Below are 12,772 nucleotides of genomic sequence, written 5' to 3'. Positions count from 1 at the left end.
AATGTGCAGATATACTTACAGAGCTTTGTTGGAGGCTTTGACCACTGGCAGCAGCCTCAGAAGAGCCTCCTCTGAAGCAGAGTATTTCTTCAGGTCAAACACATCCAGATCTTCTTCTGATGACAGTAAGATGAAGACCAGAGCTGACCACTGAGTAGGAAACAGTTTATATCTAGAGAGACGTCCTGATCTCAGGTACTCTTGGATCTCCTCCACTAGAGAACAATCATTCAGTTCATTCAGACAGTGGAACAGATTGATGCTTTTCTCTGCAGACAGATTCTCACTGAGCTTCTCCTTGATGTACTGGACTGTTTCCTGACTGGTCTGTGAGCTACTTCCTGTCTGTGTCAGGAGACCTCGCAGGAGAATCTGATTGGTCTGCAGTGAAAGACCCAGGAGAAAGCGGAGGAACAAGTCCAGATGTCCATTTGGACTCTGTAAGGCCTTGTTCACAGCACTCTGGTAGAAGTGTTTCTCTGCAGATTCTCTTGTGTCAGAGTTCTTGGAGGTTGTTTGTTGTTTTTCCAGCAGATTGAGTCCAGAGTTGATGAAGGTCAGATGGACATGAAGAGCAGCCAGAAACTCCTGAACACTCAGATGGATGAAGCAGAACACCTTGTCCTGGTACAGTCCTCTCTCCTCTTTAAAGATCTGTGTGAACACTCCTGAGTACACTGAGGCTGCTCTGATATCGATGCCACACTCTGTCAGGTCTGATTCATAGAAGATCAGGTTTCCTTTCTGCAGCTGATCAAAAGCCAGTTTTCCCAGAGACTCAATCATCTTCCTGCTCTCTGGACTCCAGTGTGGATCTGTCTCAGCTCCTCCATCATACTTGACCTTCTTCACTTTGGCCTGAACCACCAGGAAGTGGATGTACATCTCAGTCAGGGCCTTGGGCAGCTGTCCTCCCTCTCTGGTTTCCAGCACATCCTCCAGAACTGTAGCAGTGATCCAGCAGAAGACTGGGATGTGGCACATGATGTGGAGGCTTCGTGATGTCTTGATGTGGGAGATGATCCTGCTGGCCTGCTCCTCATCTCTGAATCTCTTCCTGAAGTACTCCTCCTTCTGTGGGTCAGTGAACCCTCTGACCTCTGTCACCATGCCAACACAGTCAGGAGGGATCTGATTGGCTGCTGCAGGTCGTGTGGTTATCCAGAGGCGAGCAGAGGGAAGCAGTTTGCCCCTGATGAGGTTTATCAGCAGCACATCCACTGAGGTGGACTTTCTAGGGTCAGTTAGGATTGTAGTTTTGTGGAAGTCCAGAGGAAGTCGACACTCATCCAGACCATCAAAGATGAACACAACCTGGAAGTCTTCAAAGCTGCAGATTCCTGCTTCTTTGGTTTCAGTAAAGAAGTGATGAACAAGTCCCACCAAGCTGAACTTTTCCTCTTTCAGCACATTCAGCTCTCTGAAAGTGAATGGAAATATGAACTGGATGTCCTGGTTGGCTTTGTCTTCAACCCAGTCCAGGCTGTATTTCTGTGTTAAGACTGTTTTCCCAATGCCAGCCACTCCCTTTGTCAGCACTGTTCTGATTGGTTCATCTCTTCCAGGTGAGGCTTTAAAGATGTCTTCTTGTCTGATTGTTGTTTCTGGTCTGTCTGGTTTCCTGGATGCTGTTTCAATCTGTCTGACCTCATGTTCATCATTGACCTCTGCAGTCCCTCCCTCTGTGATGTAGAGCTCTGTGTAGATCTGTTTCAGAAGGGTTGGGTTTCCTGCTTTAGTGATGCCCTCAAACACACACTGGAACTTCTTCTTCAAGGCGGATTTAAGGTTACGATGACAAACTGCAGATTGAAGTTCTGAAAGAGAAGAAACATGTAGAATATCACTTGAAAGTGGAAATAAACACTTAATTCCAAAAGAATGAATCTTTAAAACATGTTGCTCCATCTCATAAGACATCAGTAAATGTTCATTTATCCAGCAGCTTAAATTTTTAGATAAATCTTCTTACTGCTCTGCAGACGGTCAGCCAGCTCCTCCTGCTTCATTCTCCTCAGGAAGTCCACTGTGATCTTCACAAATGCCTCTCTGCTGCTGCTCCTCTGACTCTCTAAGCATTCTGGGTAACCAGGACTCAGAACCTTCTGGATCTTCTTCAGCTCGTTCTTCACAAAAGTGATGATGTTGTCCTCCAGCAGCTGGAACAGAATATTTATGAATGAGCCAATCAGACTGAAATCATGGAGCCAAACATCAGATCCATGTTGGACACACTGACGATCCACTGGTCTACAAAGAGAAGCATGGAGATGACTGAACAGAACAGATGTAACCGTAGTTGTTGTACATGTACAGACCATAAATATGGAGTCCAGCTGTGTTTGATGCTGCTGGGCAGACTGACTACTGGGAACCTCTGAGCTCTGCTGCTCCACTCTGTGGAGGAACCATGAAGGATTAGATCAACACAGGATAAAGATCCAGGACTTTCTGCTCAAATAACTTCATCTGAATCTGTCACGGTTTGCCGAGGCAAACAGCAAATGACCAAGTCGAACATTTGGATCTTTTCTCTTTCATTGTTATCTTTTTAATGAATCTTTGTATCAATCTGAGGATGTTTCAGGTCATATTTATCCAGGAAACACAAACATGTAAAGGAGTCATCACAGCTCTCTGACCTCGTTGGTCCAGGTTCACCACTGAAGCCTGGATTGCTACGTTTGGACCGGTCACTCCTCACAGACGGACAGCTGGACCCTGCAGACTCTGCTCTGTCCTCCTCTTCCTCCATCATCATCTTCAGTCAGTCTGAGAGGTAAACCACAAACACTCAGTGAGTTCACATTAACAGGAGTAACTGAGTTACAGTCGCTGACCTCTGACCTGTCATGTGACCTAGAAACCAGGTCAATTTGTCAGTAGGTTCAGTCATCCAGGTCATGTGATCTAAGGAGCTTGGAGGGAAAAGAGACGTCTTTAAGTTTCTTGTAGACGTTTCATCAGAGAAGCTTCTTCAGCTCTAAAACCAAACGGTGGAGAGTCCCAGATATTTAAACCTGAGAGGGAAAGAAATCATGTCGCTGACCCACCACTGATGTTATTTCAAGGAGGAAACTGAGAGCCTTTTCACCAGGAGCACAAACATCAGCTCCAGCAATGATCCACTGATGTGTTTTTATTCCATGTATGAATGTTGTTATTGACAGAGATGACGTTTGTGTGTCAGTGATGCAGTGACTGTTGTTGTTACCTGTACAGGCTGGTTAGACTCTATGAAACAGATCATACAGATCTCTGCATGTTAGAAGAGACTATCAAAGGTCATGAATGAGACAAAGGCAGGGAGGCGTCCTTTACACCTAAACAGCAGAGTGAGAGAACAGCCAGCACCTCTACATTTATCACATTATACAGCACATGTATGATACTGACAGGGATGATAAGAATTTAGTGATTCTGATTCCATCATTGATATTACTTATCCGATTGTTAAGTGATGACGCCATGACGATGACGAATCCTACTTCCGGGCCTAAAGTAGTCTGCGTTTAATATGGCTTTTGTGTTGTTAACATGTTTAATGTTTTGTATTTTCTTCTATTTAATCTCAAAAAGCTCCTAAAACAGTCAGTGATCACTGTTGACCTCCCTCGGCTTTTATTACCGCTAATCATTTATTTAAGCTCAGGTTTTAAAACCTTACGACATAACTACAGCACAGCCCATGCAGCAGTATATGAATGACTAACCTCGTATTGTGGATGGATTATCTCAGTTGTTCTCCTGGCTGAAGTTTGGTCCTTTTACAGCATCCTGCCATGCGATTACATTTGTTCCTGAGCACCGAGAACACTCACGTTAACTTTTATCCAGTGGAAAAAAAAGTTAGCTTGTTTATATTATGCTAACATAGCTGTGTCGCTAGCGGTCACGTAGCACATCATTATATACCAGCTAGCCAAACTTCAGTAACCCTACAAACGTCACTGCTGTTTAGTTTTCTGTCTTCATTTATGCTGGAAGTGATAAGAAAGCTGTACGTTTGAATTTGTTTCCAAAACCCCGCAGTCAGGACATGCTATATTGTATTTAGATAGAAGCTAGCGAGCTAACTCCCTGCTAACTTCTAACTCCGTTAAATGTCATAAATTCCGTTTTCATGGATGCCTGGATGTTAAACTCAATTGTTACACCTGGTAGAGCAGAACGCTGATCATTTTATTAAAGATGAAAGACTTTAGACAGTTTTTCAACTCTCAGTAATGCCATAGTGATCGTTTGATATATGGACCTGCAGCGGAGCTTAGGCCCAGACATGGCTAGTGACGTCAGACTGAACAACCGCATTGATTCTCAGTAGCTCTGCTTTGACAGTCACCACCATCACTGAGCAGCATATCAAAGACATTTGTGCACATTAACTGCATGTTTTGGGTCAAATGTTTGTGCATGTTGGAGGCATTTCCTCTTTGTTGTGATCAGTGTTGGTCATTACTCAAAAAAGTTATTATTACACATATTACACAAAAGACTTTAATTAAAAGTAATGGAGTACGTTACTTCATTACTCCTCATAACATTACTTTGATGTTACTGTGTAAAATGAACAAATGAGCATGTAACAACATAAAGCTGAGGTACAGCCCCACACACCAACACAGATCCTGATGAGGTCACGTGATGTTTCTCTGAGTGTTTATGAACACAAATCAAAGATGAAACAGCACAAAGACACTTCAAAGTGATTCTACTGTAGAAACATGAACAGGTAGAAACCTGCAGCCTGACTGCTCATCACTTTGTTACCTGTTCAAGTTCAGCAGCAGCTCACTTTATCACGGTGCTGGTCTGGGGTCAGTGTTTACTCAGCTTTAACTTCACTCTGGGTTCTAGGTTAGCTTAGCTTTAGCTTAGGATTAACATGCTGTCAGGTGTCTCGTGTGTAAATATTAATCACAGTGACAGTAAAGGAGGTTAAGGGCTGTGACGTCATCACGTACGCTGCGTCCTCTGTGGGCTCTGACTGAACTCAAAGTACAAACTACAAGTACACAAACACGAATGTAGCTCAGAGTGGCGGACACACTCGGCCTCGTTGGTCCAGCTGTGAGTCCGTTACCGTGAACTATGGAGCGGCAGATTTGTGCTGGAACTAAGTGTTATGTATGAACCAAGAATTGTGTGCTATGCAAGCCATCGCCAGTAGGGGGCACCACGCCCAGTTATGTGTGTGTGTTACTTCTGTGTGATCCCAATAAAGAAGAAGTCAACTTGTAAACAAACTATTGTGTGTGCAGTCTGACTCGGCATAAGCTCTAATAGTGTATTGACACCACAGTGGGAATATAACATAAATTGGCGACGAGTTGTGACGTCTGGAAGACTTGGCCGTCTACTGAGCATGAACTGACTGCGTGGCCGAGTTTGGACGGAAAACGGACGATCGCGTGGTGAATTAGCATCGGAGCTAGCTGCTAGCTGCTTTTTCGCCGACGAGTCAGAAACGACAGTGTTGGCTGTGGACAGCGGATACATCATGGCTGGAATGATTGGGCAGATGGACCCCTTTGATGATGCTGGTGAGCAATGGGCGACGTATAGGGAGTGCAGAATTATTAGGCAAATGAGTATTTTGTCCACATCATCCTCTTCATGCATGTTGTCTTACTCCAAGCTGTATAGGCTCGAAAGCCTACTACCAGTTAAGCATATTAGGTGATGTGCATCTCTGTAATGAGAAGGGGTGTGGTCTAATGACATCAACACCCTATATCAGGTGTGCACAATTATTAGGCAACGTCCTTTCCTTTGGCAAAATGGGTCAAAAGAAGGACTTGACAGGCTCAGAAAAGTCAAAAATAGTGAGATATCTTGCAGAGGGATGCAGGAGTCTCAAAATTGCACAGCTTCTCAAGCGTGATCATCAAATAATCAAGCGTTTCATTCAAAATAGTCAACAGGGTCGCAAGAAGCGTGTGGAAAAACCAAGGCGCAAAATAACTGCCCATGAACTGAGAAAAGTCAAGCGTGCAGCTGCCAAGATGCCACTTGCCACCAGTTTGGCCATATTTCAGAGCTGCAACATCACTGGAGTGCCCAAAAGCACAAGGTGTGCAATACTCAGAGACATGGCCAAGGTAAGAAAGGCTGAAAGACGACCACCACTGAACAAGACACACAAGCTGAAACGTCAAGACTGGGCCAAGAAATATCTCGAGACTGATTTTTCTAAGGTTTTATGGACTGATGAAATGAGAGTGAGTCTTGATGGGTCAGATGGATGGGCCCGTGGCTGGATTGGTAAAGGGCAGAGAGCTCCAGTCCGACTCAGACGCCAGCAAGGTGGAGGTGGAGTACTGGTTTGGGCTGGTATCATCAAAGATGAGCTTGTGGGGCCTTTTCGGGTTGAGGATGGAGTCGAGCTCAACTCCCAGTCCTACTGCCAGTTTCTGGAAGACACCTTCTTCAAGCAGTGGTACAGGAAGAAGTCTGCATCCTTCAAGAAAAACATGATTTTCATGCAGGACAATGCTCCATCACACGCGTCCAAGTACTCCACAGCGTGGCGGGCAAGAAAGGGTATAAAAGAAGAAAAACTAATGACATGGCCTCCTTGTTCACCTGATCTGAACCCCATTGAGAACCTGTGGTCCATCATCAAATGTGAGATTTACAAGGAGGGAAAACAGTACACCTCTCTGAACAGTGTCTGGGAGGCTGTGGTTGCTGCTGCACGCAATGTTGATGGTGAACAGATCAAAACACTGACAGAATCCATGGATGGCAGGCTTTTGAGTGTCCTTGCAAAGAAAGGTGGCTATATTGGTCGCTGATTTGTTTTTGTTTTGTTTTTGAATGTCAGAAATGTATATTTGTGAATGTGGAGATGTTATATTGGTTTCACTGGTAAAAATAAATAATTGAAATGGGTATATATTTGTTTTTTGTTAAGTTGCCTAATAATTCTGCACAGTAATAGTCACCTGCACACACAGATATCCCCCTAAAATAGCTAAAACTAAAAACAAACTAAAAACTACTTCCAAAAACATTCAGCTTTGATGTTAATGAGTTTTTTGGGTTCATTGAGAACATGGTTGTTGTTCAATAATAAAATTATTCCTCAAAAATACAACTTGCCTAATAATTCTGCACTCCCTGTATATTGAACGTTTTGAGCAGAACATCCTTGCTAATGACATTCAGCCTGAGAAACGGGTCCCGGTGCTGCTGAGTGTGATGGGTCCCAAGACGTACGGTCTGCTGCGTAATTTAGTGGCGCCAAGCAAGCCTGGGACAATGCAGTATGACAATATTGTGGGTGTTTTGCAAGCTCATTTTGCTCCCAAACCGCTGGTAATAGCTGAAAGGTTCCGGTTCCACAAGAGGAATCAGGGGGAAGAAGAAACGGTCGCACAGTATGTGGCGGTGCTGAAAAGACTGTCAGAACATTGCGAGTTTGGTGCGTATCTGGAAGATGCTCTACGAGACAGATTTGTGTGTGGATTAAAGGGTGAAACTGTGCAGAAGCGTCTTTTGACTGAAAAGGCTCTCATGTTTCGCAAAGCAGTTGATTATGCTGTGTCGGCAGAGACAGCAACACGTGAAGTGCAGCAGTTGAGTGGTTCCCTTAAAGTGAATGCGGTGCTGTCACAAAAAGGTGATAAATGTCGCCGCTGCGGGAAAATTAATCATACTGATGATGACTGCTGGTACAAAGACCGTGACTGTCACCAGTGTGGAAGGAAGGGCCACACGAAACGCATGTGTAAAGGTAGAGCCAGAAGCAGCCAAGATTGGAACAGGAAAGAGAAAGAGGGGAAACCTGAGCTGAAAGGCAATGCAGTTAAAAACAGAGCAAAGGACAAAAAGAGGAGAATTCATCATGTTGCTGCAGAGGAGAGTGAAAGTGAAGGAACCAGACCCGACACTGATAGTGAGTTGGAGCTGTATTCTTTGTCACGAAAAGAGAAATATTCACGTATCTCCCTAATGCCTGTAGTTAACGGGAAGAAAATGGAGATGGAGCTGGATACAGGGGCTGCTGTGTCTTTGATTCCATGGGAACAATATAAAAGTATGCTGAGTCAGTTGCCGCTGCAACCCACTGACATCATGCTGAAAACGTACACTGGGGAGCCGCTGGCACCAGAAGGGGTCATCAAGGTGCAAGTTGAACTGAATAAGCAGCGTGCAACTCTACCCTTGTACGTGGTAAAGGTGGATGCTCCACCACTGTTTGGTAGGGAGTGGCTGAGAGTGATTAAGCTGAACTGGAAAGACTTAAAGATGGTCCATGCCAGAGAGCAAAGCGGAAATGACAATCTGGAGGCTGTGCTAAAGAAACACTCAGCCGTTTTCTCTAAGGAGCTGGGCACAATGAAAGGAATTAAAGCCAGATTGACTCTTAGGCCTGATAGTGTCCCCAAATTCTGTCCACCACGTAACGTGCCTCATGCTCTCCGCCCTCGGGTGGAGGCAGAACTGAAACGCCTGACTGAGCTTGGGGTGATCACACCAGTGGAGCATAGTGATTGGGCTACGCCCCTGGTCCCTGTCAACAAGAAGGATGGCTCAGTGAGACTCTGTGGTGATTTCAAGGTCACTCTTAATTCGCAGCTCTGTGTGGATAAGTACCCACTTCCACGCATTGAGGACCTGTTTGCTTCTCTAGCAGGAGGTCAGCATTTCAGTAAGCTAAACTTAGCAAATGCCTACCTACAGATGGAGGTGGAAGAGGAGTCTAAGAAGCTGCTGACTATTTCGACACAAAAAGGGCTGTTCCGTTTCAATCGCTTGCCTTTTGGAGTGGCGTCTTCACCTGCATTGTTTCAGAAGGCTATGGATCAAGTGCTTCTCGGCCTACCATACACCCATTGTTATCTGGATGACATCCTCGTCAGTGGTCCAGATAAACAGACACACCTGAGAACCCTTAAGGCAGTTTTGGGCAGGCTGGAGGACTATGGCCTGCGTCTCAAACAGGAGAAGTGCCTGTTTTTCCAAGAATCGGTGGAATACCTGGGCCACATAATTGATGCGGCAGGGTTACACAAATCACCAGAAAAGGTGCGTGCCGTTATGGAAGCTCCAGCACCAGCTGATGTCAGCCAGTTACGTTCTTTTCTGGAAATGCTCAACTATTATGGACGTTTCATACCTGATTTAGCTACAGTCCTGAAGCCGCTGAATGAGCTACTCAGTAAAGAGAAGAAATGGCAGTGGACATCAGCCTGCGAGTCAGCTTTCCAGAAAGCTAAAGAACGTCTCGGCCTCACCAAAAATACTCACCCACTACAATCCTGAACTGCCTCTCCATTTGGCATGTGACGCTTCACCATATGGCGTTGGAGCCGTGCTCTCACATGTCATGCCTGATGGCCAAGAACGGCCAATTGCTTATGTTTCACGAACCCTCAGCAAAGCAGAACGAAACTATGCTCAGATCGAGAGGGAGGCATTGGCAATTGTTTTTGGAGTGCGCAAGTTTCACCAGTATCTCCATGGTAACAAGTTCACCTTGCTCACTGATCATCGCCCACTGACCTCAATTCTCAGTCCAGTAAAAGGTACACCATCAATGGCAGCTGCGCAAATGCAGCGTTGGGCGCTCCTTCTGTCAGCACATAATTACACCTTACAGTATCGGAAGGGGGCACATCACGCCAATGCTGACGGTCTGTCACGTTTACCTCTGCCCCTTGCACAGAAAGAGAAACAGGGAGCGGTTGAGGTATTCTACGCATCTCAGCTGGACACATTACCAGTCAGTGTCGCCGAGATCAGACGTGACACTTTGTCTGATGTCACTTTGTCTCGCGTGCTGGAAATGGTAACAACTGGACGTTTTCCAGCAACAAAGGACACAGATCAAGAGCTGTCACCCTATCTGATGCGCAGACATGAACTCACAATACAGCAGGGATGCCTTATGTGGGGCGTGAGGGTGGTTGTGCCACCTAAGCTGCGCTCTCATGTCCTGAAAGAGCTCCACACTGCACATCCAGGGATGGTGAGGATGAAGAACTTAGCTCGCAGCTATGTTTGGTGGCCTGGCATTGATTCTCAAATTGAGCTTCAAGCTAAAGCCTGCCACTCTTGTCAGCGTGTGCAAAAAGAGCCTGGGTTAGCACCTTTACACCCTTGGCTGTGGCCTTCCTGTCCGTGGGAACGGATCCATGTGGATTTGCGGGTCCATTTGAAAGTCACATGTACCTGGTGGTGGTAGATGCACATTCCAAGTGGCCTGAAGTGCATATTATGGATAGCACCACAGCTGGTAAAACCATACAAGTGCTACGGGGTCTCTTTAGTCGCCATGGCATTCCCCACGTCCTGGTGAGTGATAACGGACCGCAGTTCTGTTCTGAGGAATTCAGGGTGTTCCTGAAAGCTAATGGAGTCAAACACATCCGCTCCACGCCGTACCATCCTGCCACTAATGGTTTGGCTGAGCGTTTTGTGCAGACATTCAAGCATGCACTGAAAGCTTCCAGGGGTACAGCACCTGTGCAACAACGCCTTGACACGTTTCTCTTGACATATCGCAACACTCCCCATGCAACAACTAGAGAAACGCCAGCTATGTTGTTCATTGGACGCAAGCTGCGCTCTCGACTGGATTTTTTGAAGCCCAGTGTGGCCGGAGCAGTGCGTCGGTCACAAGATGCGCAACAACAATGCCGACAGCAACACTCCAGGGACAGACGGTTCACTGTTGGCGACTCTGTCCTGGTGCGCGATTATAGGAAGGGAGAGGACAAGTGGACGCACGGTGTCGTACTGGAGAAGACTGGGCCAGTGTCATACAAGGTGAATGTGGGAGCCCAAGGAGTGTGGAAACGTCATGTGGATCAGATGCTGACACGACCTGAGTCAGTATCTCAGCAGGTCACAGTGGATCCTCTGACAAGCTCTCAGATGTCACCAGCCCAGAGTGGTAGTGACACCATGCTTCACCCTTGTACAGCTCTGCAGGAAGAGACTGTTGAACAAGTTATGGGGACCACCGTACCTCCAGAAACACCCCAGTCTCTTAAATCATCACCGACTGACTGTACACAGGTTACAGAGTCTGTAAGATGTTACCCAGTGAGAGTCACCAAGCCACCCGCTCGTTATCGTGATGGGTGAGCGTATTAAGTAGTTCAGTGAGAATGTTGGCGTTCAGAGACATTATTCTCAACTAAAAAGAAATTCATACAGAAAGCAACATGAATGTTGGTTGAGATTATTCTGTTATTATATGTTACCTTATATATGTAATCAAAGTAGTTGAAGTATGATACTGCTGTAGATCATATTATACCCCTTAATATAGAGTGTGTGATTAGTATGTAGTTTTAGTTTGCATTATACTTCTGACTTAAAAGAGTGTGAAAATCATTAGATCTATTGGATTGACCTGTATTACTCGACACTGTTGAATGTGTTATACTGGTTCTTGACATTTCATACTGCTGAATCATGAAGAGAAATGTTGTGTGCAGAGGACCTTGTGCAGATAATAGAAGAAACAGACCACATTCCAAACCCCCACCTTTCAGAAGAGCAGAAAGACAGGGAGCCGAGGTCATAACTTAGGCGCCGTAACAGAGAAAGAATGTGAAATGTTAAGGCTTTTACGACTAGGTGGGGGCCACTAGAGACTATAAGAAGCTGTGTAACCCGTCACCATTTTGAGACTGCTGTGACCCTCTGCAGGCAGGTCTCCCCATCATGATGGTTCTGTTTCTGCGAGTGGTGCCACGGTCGCATAGCTTAGTGGGGAGGAGATGTTATGTATGAACAAAGAATTATTGTGTGCTATGCAAGCCATCGCCAGTAGGGGGCACCACGCCCAGTTATGTGTGTGTGTTACTTCTGTGTGATCCCAATAAAGAAGAAGTCAACTTGTAAACAAACTATTGTGTGTGCAGTCTGACTCGGCATAAGCTCTAATAGTGTATTGACACCACAGTGGGAATATAACACTAAGCTGCACACAGCTGATGTTAGCCAGGAAAACATTACACACTGACTTTAATGGAGAGACCGGAAATACAAACACACACAGTTTGTTGTGTGAATAAATCAAACATGAGCTGAACAAACAGTAAAGTTCCTAAAGAAAAACTGTTAAAGGAGGAAACGAAGCAAACTTACAGTTTCTACACACCAACAACAAGCTCCACTGCACGAAGTTCAGGAAGTGAAAGTAAACTTTGAGCAGGAAGGAAACACCCAAAGAGACGTTTGAGGATAATCAGGAGCATTGGAACACTGTGCTGCGTTCAGGTGCACCTCGGAAACTCCAAACCTCTGGCAGGCTGTGATTTATTTGTGCTGGTTTTCCTGTTTGAAGCACAAACATCCGTCATCACTTTGTTGTTCTTCTTCCTGCAGCGTTTAAATATTTAAGCACTGAACTGATGTTTCTTCAAAGCTCATTTCAACCTATGAATGAAAGTGCAGACTGAGAGTGGATCACATGATGTCTGAGGTGTGTCATGTGACATGTTCAGTATTGTCACACATGTCTAGATTGTCCCTGATATCATAACTGCTCAAACACTGATGATGATATTTGAAGAATTATTCCTGATGGCAGCAAAGTTTGAATGGAGCTCTCTGTCTGTGCTGATTTGTCGCCCTCTGGAGGTCAAAGCACAAACTGCATGATGTCACTGTAACCACCACAGAGACAGGAAGTGTTTTTATGACTGAAACACTGAAATGATGCTAACGGCTGTCGTTAGGCTCACTGACAGCAGTGCTGATGTGTTCATGTCAAACACTGGCTCAGGTCAGACTCCTTCATCCTTCTCCA

The 12,772-nt window shown here is 45.4% G+C and overlaps 2 protein-coding genes and 1 long non-coding RNA gene across 3 annotated transcripts; 1 reads left to right on the top strand and 2 right to left on the bottom strand.

Moving 5' to 3' along the window:
• Window positions 1-2,906, bottom strand: LOC120728264 (NLR family CARD domain-containing protein 3-like). Its single transcript, XM_040023063.1, has 4 exons — window positions 2,643-2,906; window positions 2,319-2,397; window positions 1,985-2,159; window positions 1-1,817 (listed from the first exon to the last, which is right to left on the bottom strand). The coding sequence occupies exons 1-4, from the start codon at window positions 2,759-2,761 to the stop codon at window positions 16-18; spliced, it is 2,175 nt and encodes a 724-aa protein (XP_039878997.1). The 5' UTR covers window positions 2,762-2,906; the 3' UTR covers window positions 1-15.
• Window positions 2,907-4,317: 1,411 nt separating this feature from the next.
• LOC120728263 lies at window positions 4,318-11,989 on the bottom strand. The gene is made up of 2 exons (XR_005694663.1): window positions 11,936-11,989; window positions 4,318-5,116 (listed from the first exon to the last, which is right to left on the bottom strand). It is a non-coding gene; the product is annotated as an uncharacterized LOC120728263 (long non-coding RNA).
• LOC120728262 (uncharacterized protein K02A2.6-like) lies at window positions 8,279-11,171 on the top strand. The gene is given in 3 exon segments (XM_040023062.1): window positions 8,279-9,228; window positions 9,230-10,145; window positions 10,148-11,171. Coding segments are annotated over 3 exon segments (2,751 nt in total). The 5' UTR covers window positions 8,279-8,343; the 3' UTR covers window positions 11,098-11,171.
• Window positions 11,990-12,772: the final 783 nt, after the last annotated feature.

The sequence above is a fragment of the Simochromis diagramma genome, unplaced genomic scaffold (assembly GCF_900408965.1).
Source record: "Simochromis diagramma unplaced genomic scaffold, fSimDia1.1 OVJJ01000306.1, whole genome shotgun sequence".
NCBI classification, from domain to species: Eukaryota; Metazoa; Chordata; class Actinopteri; order Cichliformes; family Cichlidae; genus Simochromis; species Simochromis diagramma.
The sequence above is the reverse complement of the archived record's forward strand: the minus strand, read 5'-3'. Positions and strand labels throughout refer to the sequence as shown.

Excerpts from the sequence above, each read along its gene's own strand:
- LOC120728264 (XM_040023063.1), bottom strand. The coding sequence starts at position 2,761 with ATGATGATGGAGGAAGAGGAGGACAGAGCAGAGTCTGCAGGGTCCAGC. Across the intron at positions 2,398-2,642 it reads GGTGAACCTGGACCAACGAG|AGTGGAGCAGCAGAGCTCAG; the intron begins GTCAGAGAGCTG and ends GTTCCTCCACAG. Across the intron at positions 2,160-2,318 it reads AGCTGGACTCCATATTTATG|CTGCTGGAGGACAACATCAT; the intron begins GTCTGTACATGT and ends ATTCTGTTCCAG.